This window comes from Rhinoraja longicauda, chromosome 22, assembly GCF_053455715.1.
Source record: "Rhinoraja longicauda isolate Sanriku21f chromosome 22, sRhiLon1.1, whole genome shotgun sequence".
Taxonomy (NCBI): domain Eukaryota; kingdom Metazoa; phylum Chordata; class Chondrichthyes; order Rajiformes; family Arhynchobatidae; genus Rhinoraja; species Rhinoraja longicauda.
In genome coordinates, this window is record NC_135974.1 from 20,044,071 (window position 1) to 20,053,708 (window position 9,638).

Here is a 9,638-nt window from a genome sequence, read left to right on the forward strand (position 1 = left end):
TTTCAACGCATCAATAGTGGAAATCATGCAATGTCAGTTTCAGTGTGGTGTTACAAATGGAAATATGACCATCTGTTCTGTGCACCTTGCATCTGAATTTCTTGTTTTCCTGAGCAATGTTTGGAAGACACATAATTCTGCTTTATCATTTAAAAAAAGCACAGAATGATTTTTAGGCCGCATAATTTAATAGCGTTAAATTCTCAACTCATTACAACCTAGTTTAAATACAGAAACATAGAAAACAGGAGCAGAGTAGGGCATCTGGCGTTCAAACTTACCCTGCCATTTAATATTCTTGGCTGATTTGCTATCTGCTCTTTTCCCATACCCCACGAAGACTTACGTTTACAAATTTACTGCTCCTTTCTTAAATTCATTCAGCAACTTGGCCTCCATTGCCTACTGTAATAGCAAATTTCACAGGTTCATTACTCTTTAAGTGAAGAAATTCCTCATCTCTGGTCTGAATATCATATTTCATGTCCACTGGGTCAAGCCCTTATGAACTTTTATATGTATCTATGAGATCCCCTCTCATTTATCTGAACCCTAGTGTATACATGCCTGGTCAACCTAATCGCTCCTTGGACCACAGTCTTCTCACGCTAGAATTCAAATATTGAACGTTCATTACATTTCCTCTATACCATGCACGTAGTTTGTTAAGCAAACAGACCAACACTTTAACTGTGTTCATTCTACATATTTTTTGTAGAGTTATACAGGGAGACTTTACCACTAACAATCATGTAATTAATACGATTAAAGGTATCACAAAATTTCACAGGAATAAAAGTGTCATCATTTATTGAAACCTTTAGCTGATGGAGGGGAGGAGGGGGGTGGGGGGGTCAATAAGTCTCCATAGTAAATACAAATATTGTTAAACTTGAAACGGGTGGGCAAAGAAACAAAAATAACAAAGGAAATAATGAAGAGATTAGGTAAAAACAGAAATACACCCAAATTATTCAATGTACTAGTTAATTTAAATCCAACACGTTATATTATATTAAAAGAAACAGAAGAGTCAGAAAGAGAGACGAAACATACAGGGAATATTGTTTTAACTATGATATTGTGTTTATTTGAATATCAAATGGAATATACCACAGGAAATGAGGACTTACACATTTAAAAAATCATAATGGACTAATAATCTCAAGTACTTCTGTTTCATGTTCAACTTTTTTAACTAACCTGGGTTTACAGTTTACAACAAATCACAAACCTAACAAGGAACAGGACCAAAATGTAGCAGAGATGCTCACGCAGTTATATGCATAAAACCATTTGATTTACTGTGTTCAAGAGTCAAGATCTAAACCTTTTCCCAACATAACTGCTTCATTCATATTTGCAGTAATTCTTTAACAGTGCAGGTAGTTCTAGCCAGTCAATAGCTAGTCTGTGCATTATGTGTTTCTGTACAACCTGACGGCACAAAGTCTGTAGAGATGGAACTGCAGGGACAAAAATCAAAAGTGATCTTAATAATCACAAATTCCATACCAAACTGACAGAAGTTCATGCATTTGATCTGTATGTATCAATGAACACATTTTTTGTACATATGTACATACTTGTCTTTGCATCAGTTTCATGCATATCATGAATAAATTATACAAAGCTACTTGCATTTGTCCAGTAGGCTATCCAAAGCAGTGATCTGCTTGGAAGGTACCGCTGTAAATCACCATTCAATCACAATATTTGATTTCTTGATGACATGATTTGGTACATCATATGCACTTCATAAATCATGCTGTAGCTACATGTTGAGTTTTCGATTTACAGGCTAAATGTTGATTGTTTTCTGGATATATGTATCTGTCTATTTTTACAACTTCACAAAGAAATATGGACAAGATTTTCAACGCTGAATTTAAAAAATACAGCCTAGATTTGCGTTGTTGAAGGAGAATGGCTGATGACTATTTTATACAAATATTCTAATCAAACTGAAGCAATTTTATCTTTATTTACTCAAAATGCTAAATTGTTGATGTGAATACTGAGATTCCATCATATTTTTTCAGAACAAAAAACAATCTATTTTCAAAAATGGCATAATTATAGTGGTTTGCAATCTAGGACATAAGTACTAACCACAAATGCAATACACTGGCATTCAAGAAAATGAATACAGCGTTATTCCTAAAGCAAATCAAATTGAAAGATTAGCCTAATGATGGATATTAGTTGGTGATACTTACAACCGTAGTCCACTTGAATAATCCTTACAGATTTAGTGGAAGCGAACACATCCACAACAGCATAAAGAGGCTGATTTATGGGGATTCCTCTGGCACAGGGACCCATATCCTCACCGTTGATGACAATGTGCAAGTCTCCCATATTAGCGCGAATGATATACAAGACCCCGACTCTACTCCCTCTGGCAGTTGCAGGAAGAATATTAGTCTTGTACAATTGATCCAAGATGTGACTGTACCTTCCTGGTCTGCTTCTTCCCACCAGTTTGTCCTTGGGGACCTTATAACTGCCAATTTGCAGAAAAGCCTCCATGGAACAGTGCGATTTTGGAGCATGATTTGACTGTTGATCATCAGTGGAGACCTTATTATGATTTCTGGTTATTGCAAAAATCCAACTGCTCCCCAAATTTACCAGATCAGGGAGGGAGTACTCAGGAACAGTCTCTAGATTTCTTGGATCGTGTGCCGTCAAACCAATCCTTATATTACCGCACCACCCTAATTCCTTCTCTTCAATTTCTACAAGGAAAATCTTGCCAGGATCCAAAGGTTCTTTACTGAAACAAACTCCATTGCCAAAGCTCTCGGCCCTGGTGGCCTGAGTCTGGGAATCATCCAGTCTCACGTTAGTTCCGTGGATTTGGTGGAAACGCATATCTGACACTGCAGCCATTCTGTGATCCTCACTGCTTCTGCTATTTTTAACTGCTGCAGGAATTTATGCCCTGACAGCTGGGTGGGGAGACTGACAGTGAAGCCTTTGGCTGAAACTTGCTGCCCAGTTTCCCAAAATGTTTCTGTTTCTCAAAACAACAAAAATAATTAAACCAGCAGAAGAGTTAAAGAGGATAGGAGGGTTTTTTTTCACCCAGAAAATAGTATGGGTATGGAAATTTACTTGCCTGGAAGAGTCATTCAAAATGTCTGACCGGTCAATTAAAATAACTAAGTTATCAGTTTTCATTGATACAAAAGCCAGAATACTGTTGATAGTAAGAAACAATATGCTGGAAGAACTAAGCTGGTTGTGCGGTATTTGTGGTGGGGAGGGTGGGGAAGGGATGTGTGGGGGAGGGGGGGAAGCATTGCCGATGTTTCATGTTGAGACCCTGGAACAGGACTATGTGGAGAGGGAAGATAGCCAGCGTAAAGAAGTAAAGTGGGAGTGGTAAGTTAGGTGCTGGAATCTGGTAGGCAAAGAAGGTGATAATGTAAGTCATTAGGGGAGAGGTTAAGAGCAAATGGAACCAGAACTAGACGAGGGAGGTGGGGAAACTAGTGGGTAAAATATGTGGTTAGAATGTGAATGGAACTAGGAGTGTGCAGATACTGAAAATGAATGATAGGGGGGAATACAGGGGGGTGGGTTTTGGAATGGGAGGATGAGAGATGGGTTGGAACAAGATAGAAGGAGGGGGGAGAGAGAGAGAGAGAGAGAGGGAGGGGGAGGGGGAGGGGGAGAGGGAGTGGGAGGGGGAGGGCGAGGGAGGGAGAGGGGGAGGGGAGGTAGGTATGTGGGTGACGTGCAGAAGCAACTAAATAGAGGAGGTAGATGAGTGTCGGTAATGGGGAGTGCAGTAGGGGAGAGGGATGGAAAAAGGTGCACAAAAGAGGAGGGACATCAGGAGAACTAATGGAAATGGGAAAAGGATACAGAGTGTGAGAGAAGTAAAAAGGGTTAATTGATTTAAACTAAGGACCATGAGAAATAGCTGACCTGACTAAGAACCGCAAGAGTAAATAGTGACATTCCGAGGATAAGGGCAAGATATCCAAGGAACTAGTGACGTTCCAAGGAGAGGGCAAGATATCCAAGGAACTAGAGACGTTCCAAGGATAAGGGCAAGATATCCAAAGAGTAAATAGTGACATTCCGAGGATAAGGGCAAGATATCCAAAGAACTAGGAGAGAGGGCAAGATGACCAGAGCACTAGGGGAGAGGGCATGAACTACTCTGTACTGCGCATGCCTAATGAGATAAATGAATATTGCAAAAACGCCCTGCATGACAAGATGCCTCATTTAAATGTACATGCGATGTATGATGTGGGAGGCAACAGGGGCGGTGACGGTAGATTGTGCACCTCAGTGCTCCGATTGGAAGGAGCCCGAAAGGGAGGAATTTAAGATGTGACAATTGTAAAGTGAAGTGAATAAAAAGAAGGGATTTTCCCGACCTCCGTGTGTCTTGAGAGGGAAGGCACCCAACTCTGCAGACTTGCAAATAAAATACTTGTTTCTCTAGATTGTCTCGAGCATCGTAATTGTGAGCACTCACATTTGCATCTCACAAGAGGAAGTGGGTTACCTAAAATGGGAACAGTTTGTACCACTGGGCTGCCAGCTCCCCAAGCGTTTATAAGGTTTGCCACTGCTACATGGGTGGGTTTAAACTAAATAGTGGGGTGGGGGGGGGGGGGGGGGGGATAGGAATCAATGAGAAAGGTGAGGTGAGTAATGGATTAAAGGTATTATATATTAATGTGCAAAGTATAAGAAGTAAAGAGGATGAACTTGAGGCTCAGTTAGAGATTGGTGGAGATGACATTGTGGGATTACAGAGACATGGCTGCAGGAAGATCGGGGCTGGGAACTGAATATTTAGGGTAAAATGTCCGAAAGAAAGGGCAGGCAGGTGGGCAGAGGAGGTGGGGTAGCTCTGTTGGTGAGGGATGAAATTCAGTCTCTTGTGAGAGGTGACATAGGGACTGGTGATGTAGAGTCGCTGTGGATAGAATTGAGGAATTGTAAAGGTACTAATGGGAGTTATCTACAGACCCCCAAACAGTAGCCTGGATATCGGGTGCAAGTTGCAGCAGGAGTTAAAATTGGTATTTAACAAAGGTAATGCCACTGTGTTATGGGAGATTTCAATATGCAGGTAGACTGGGAAAATCAGATTGGTTCTGGACTCCAAGAAAGGGAGTTTGTAGAGTGCCTCCGAGATGGATTCTTAGAGCAGCTTGTATTGGAATCTACCAGAGAGAAGACAATTAGTGTTGTCTAATGAACCAGATTTAATAGGGGAACTCAAGATAAAGGAACCGCTAGGAGATAGTGACCATAATATGATTAGTTTTAATCTGCAATTTGAGAGGGAGAAGGTTAAATCAGAAGTGTCAGTGTTGCAGTTGAACTAAGGGGACTATGAAGGCATGAGAGAGGAGCTGGCCCAGGTTGACTGGAAAAGGATCCTAGCAGGAATGATGGTGGAACAGCAATGGCAGGAATTTCTGGGCATAATCCAGAAGATGCAGGATCATTTTATGGGGAACAAAGAAATGGCAGACGAGTTAAACCGTTACTTTGGATCTGTCTTTACTGAGGAAGATACACACAATCTCCCAAATGTTCTAGGGGCCGGAGAACCTAGGGTGATGGAGGAACTGAAGGAAATCCACATTAGGCAGGAAATGGTTTTGGGTAGACTGATGGGACTGAAGGCTGATAAATCCCCAGGGCCTGATGGTCTGCATCCCAGGGTACTTAAGGAGGTGGCTCTAGAAATAGTGGAAGCATTGGAGATTATTTTTCAATGTTCTATAGATTCAGGATCAGTTCCTGTGGATTGGAGGATAGCAAATGTTATCCCACTTTTTAAGAAAGGAGGGAGAGAGAAAACGGGTAATTATAGACCAGTTAGTCTGACATCAGTGGTGGGGAAGATGCTGGAGTCAATTATAAAAGACGAAATTGCTGAGCATTTGGATAGCAGTAACAGGATCATTCCGAATCAGCATGGATTTACGAAGAGGAAATCATGCTTGACAAATCTACTGGAATTTTTTGAGGATGTAACTAGGAAAATTGACAGGGGAGAGTCGGTGGATGTGGTGTACCTCGAATGGTGTCAAGTTAGGAAGAGGGGATGTTCAACGAGATCTGGGTATCCTAGTGCATCAGTCACTGAAAGGAAGCATGCAGGTACAGCAGGCAGTGAAGAAAGCCAATGGAATGTTGGCCTTCGTAACAAGAGGAGTTGAGTATAGGAGCAAAGAGGTCCTTCTACATTTGTACCGGGCCCTGGTGAGACCGCACCTGGAGTACTGTGTGCAGTTTTGGTCTCCAAATTTGAGGAAGGATATTCTTGCTATTGAGGGCGTGCAGCGTAGGTTCACTAGGTTAATTCCCGGAATGGCGGGACTGTCGTATGTTGAAAGGCTGGAGCAATTAGGCTTGTATACACTGGAATTTAGAAGGATGAGGGGGGATCTTATTGAAACATATAAGATAATTAGGGGATTGGACACATTAGAGGCAGGAAACATGTTCCCAATGTTGGGGGAGTCCAGAACAAGGGGCCACAGTTTAAGAATAAGGGGTAGGCCATTTAGAACGGAGATGAGGAAGAACTTTTTCAGTCAGAGAATGGTGAAGGTGTGGAATTCTCTGCCTCAGAAGGCAGTGGAGGCCAGTTCGTTGGATGCTTTCAAGAGAGAGCTGGATAGAGCTCTTAAGGATAGCGGAGTGAGGGGGTATGGGGAGAAGGCAGGAACGGGGTACTGATTGAGAGTGATCAGCCATGATCGCATTGAATGGCGGTGCTGGCTCGAAGGGCTGAATGGCCTACTCCTGCACCTATTGTCTATTGTCTATTTCATTCCAAAGAGGAAGAAAGATTCTAAGGGGAGTAAGAGGCAACCCTGGCTGACAAGGAAAGTTAGGGACGGTATAAAACTAAAAGAAAAGGTGTATAACATAGCAAAGAGTAGGATTGGGAAACTTTCAAAGGACATCAGAAGGTAACATAAATGGCAATACGGGGTGAAAATATGAAGTACGAAGTGCGAAGTAAGCTCGCCAAGAATATAAAGAAGGATAGTAAAAGCTTCTTTAGGTATGTTAAGAGAAAAAGATTGGTAAAGACAAATGTGGGTCCTTTGAAGGCAGAAACAGGCGAAATGATTATGGGGAACAAGGAAATGGCAGAAGAGTTGAACAGGTACTTTGGTTCTGTCTTCACTAAGGAAGACAACCAATCTCCCAGATGTATTAGAGAACAGAGGATCAAGGGAGACAGAGGAACTAAAAGAAATTTGCATTAGGCGAGAAATAGTATTGAGTAGACTGATGGGACTGAAGGCTGATAAATCCCCAGAGCCCGATGGTCTGCATCCAAGGGTACTCAAGGAGGTGGCTCTCGAAATCATGGACGCATTGGTGATCATTTTCCAATGTTCTATAGATTCAGGATCAGTTCATGTGGATTGGAGGGTAGCTAATTTTATCCCACTTTCCAAGAAAGGAGTGAGAGAGAAAACGGGGAATTATGGACCAGTTAGCCTGACGTCAGTGGTAGGGAAGATGCTGGAGTCAATTATTAAAGAAATAATAACGGCGTATTTGGATAGTAGTAAAAGGATTGGTCCAAGTCCGCATGGATTTATGAAGGGGAAATCCTGTTTGACTAATCTTCTGGGTTTTTTTGAGGATGTGACAAATAAAATGGATGAAGGAGAGCCAGTGGATGTTTGTATCTGGACTTTCAGAAAGCCTTTGATAAGGTCCCACACAGGAGATTAGTGGGCAAAATTAGAGCAATTGGTATTGGGGGTAGGGTATTGACATGGATAGAGAATTGGTTGGCAGACAGGAAACAAAGAGTAGGAATAAACGGGTCCCTGTCAGAATGGCAGGCAGTGGCGAGTGGAGTGCCACAAGGCTCGGTGCTGGGGCCGCAACTATTTACAATATATATTAATGATTTAGATTATGGAATTAAAAGTAACACGAGCAAGTTTGCAGATGACACAAAGCTGGGTGGCAGTGTGAACTACGAAGAGGATGCTAGGAGGTTGCAGGGTGACTAGGACATGTTGAGTGAGTGGGCAGATGCATGGCAGATGCAGTATAATGTAGATAAATGTGAGGTTATCCACTTTGGTGGCAAGAACAAGGAGGCAGATTATTATCTCAATGCTATCAGATTAGGAAAAAGGGAAGTGCAATGAGACCTGGGTGTCCTTGTACACCAGTCACTGAAAGTAAACATGCCGGTACAGCAAGCAGTGAAGAAAACTAATGGCATGTTGGCCTTCATAACGAGAGGATTTGACTATAGGAGTAAAGAGGTCCTTCTGTAGTTGTACAGGGCCCTGGTGAGACCACATCTGGAATATTGTGTGCAGGTTTGGTCTCCTAATTTGAGGAAGGACACCCTTGCTTTTGAGACAGTGCAGCCTAGGTTCACGAGGTTAATCCCCGGCATGGTGGGACTGTCATACGAGGAAAGATTGGAAAGGCTGGGCTTGTATTCACTGGAATTTAGAAGGATAAGAGGGGATCTTATAGAAACATATAAAATTATAAAAGGACTGGAAAAGCTGGATGCAGGAAAAATGTTCCCAATGTTGGAAGATTCCAGAACCAGGGGCCACAGTCTAAGAATAAAGGGGAGGCCATTTAAAACTGAGATGAGAAAAAAACTTTTTCACCCAGAGAGTTGTGAATTTGTGGAATTCTCTGCCACAGAAGGCAGTGGAGGCCAATTCACTGGGTGAATTTAAAGGGAGTTAGATAGAGCTCTTGGGGCTAGCAGAATCAAGGGGTTTGGGGAGAGGGCAGGCATGGGTTATGAATTATGGATGCCATGATCACAGTGAATGGCGGTGCTGGCTCGAAGGGCTGAATAGCCTCCTCCTGCACCTATTTTCTGTTTCTATGTGCTGTTCTTTGCATTTGTATTTAGCCTCATCATGGCAATGAAGTAGGGCATGGACAAAAATGTCAATCTGTGAGTGGGAAGAGGAATTAGAATGATGAACAACCGGAAGCGCAAGATAGATGTTGCGGACACAGTGCAAATGTGTTGCCTAGTCTCTGCTTGCTCTCGCCAATGTGAAAGAGACATCATGTGCACCAAATGCAATAGACCAGGTTAGAGGTGCAATTGTAGCTGGTTGTACTAATCACCCAACAGCCTCTGTCTCGCCCCTTCTTCTCCCTCTACTGGCCATCTTCTCTTTACACTCTCAGTCCTGGAGCAGGTCCACAATCTAAAATGTTGACCACCCCTTTGCCTCTAGAAATGCTGCTTGACCCAATGAGTTTTTCCAACAGTTTTATTTTTTAGCACACAATTACTTGGTTTAGCTATTCCTTGCCCTTTAAAAACTCGTACAAAGTACCAACCTCATCAGCACTACTATAGCCAGGGAAGATTGAATACAAAAATCTTATACCTCAGAGCCTCCAAAATTTAAGTGCTGGAGTAACTGCGAGTCAGACAGCATCACTGGAAAACATGAACAGATGGAGTTTCAGGTCGGGGCCCCTTTTTCAGACTCGTCGAAGAACAGGAATGATTGAGGGAGAACACTTGGTATTACAGAGGGAGGAGATCAGTGAGAGAGATGAGAACTTCTTGAAAGTAAGAAAGTAACTTCTTGAAGATATTTTACAGTCTGACGAAGCGT

General features: G+C 42.3%; 1 protein-coding gene across 2 annotated transcripts; it reads right to left on the bottom strand.

The window, feature by feature from the left end:
• Nucleotides 1-1,010: 1,010 nt before the first annotated feature.
• On the bottom strand, nt 1,011-8,215 carry neurl2 (neuralized E3 ubiquitin protein ligase 2). Of its 2 annotated transcripts, XM_078418941.1 has the most exons (3): nt 8,194-8,215; nt 2,220-2,879; nt 1,011-1,466 (listed from the first exon to the last, which is right to left on the bottom strand). In XM_078418941.1, the coding sequence occupies exons 1-3, from the start codon at nt 8,213-8,215 to the stop codon at nt 1,351-1,353; spliced, it is 798 nt and encodes a 265-aa protein (XP_078275067.1). In that variant the 3' UTR covers nt 1,011-1,350. The 2 variants fall into 2 exon arrangements, with proteins under 2 accessions (XP_078275067.1, XP_078275066.1); XM_078418940.1 differs by lacking the exon at nt 8,194-8,215 and having other exon boundaries at nt 2,220-2,895.
• Between the last annotated feature and the right edge of the window lie 1,423 nt (nt 8,216-9,638).

Bases quoted from the DNA above. Each gene is read 5' to 3' on its own strand.
- neurl2 (XM_078418941.1), bottom strand. From the start codon at position 8,215: ATGTTTACTTTCAGTGACTGGT. The intron at 2,880-8,193 runs GTACAAGGACAC...CTGCAGTGTCAG, and splicing joins GTTTACTTTCAGTGACTGGT to ATATGCGTTTCCACCAAATC. The intron at 1,467-2,219 runs GTAAGTATCACC...TTGTCCCTGCAG, and splicing joins TATTCAAGTGGACTACGGTT to TTCCATCTCTACAGACTTTG.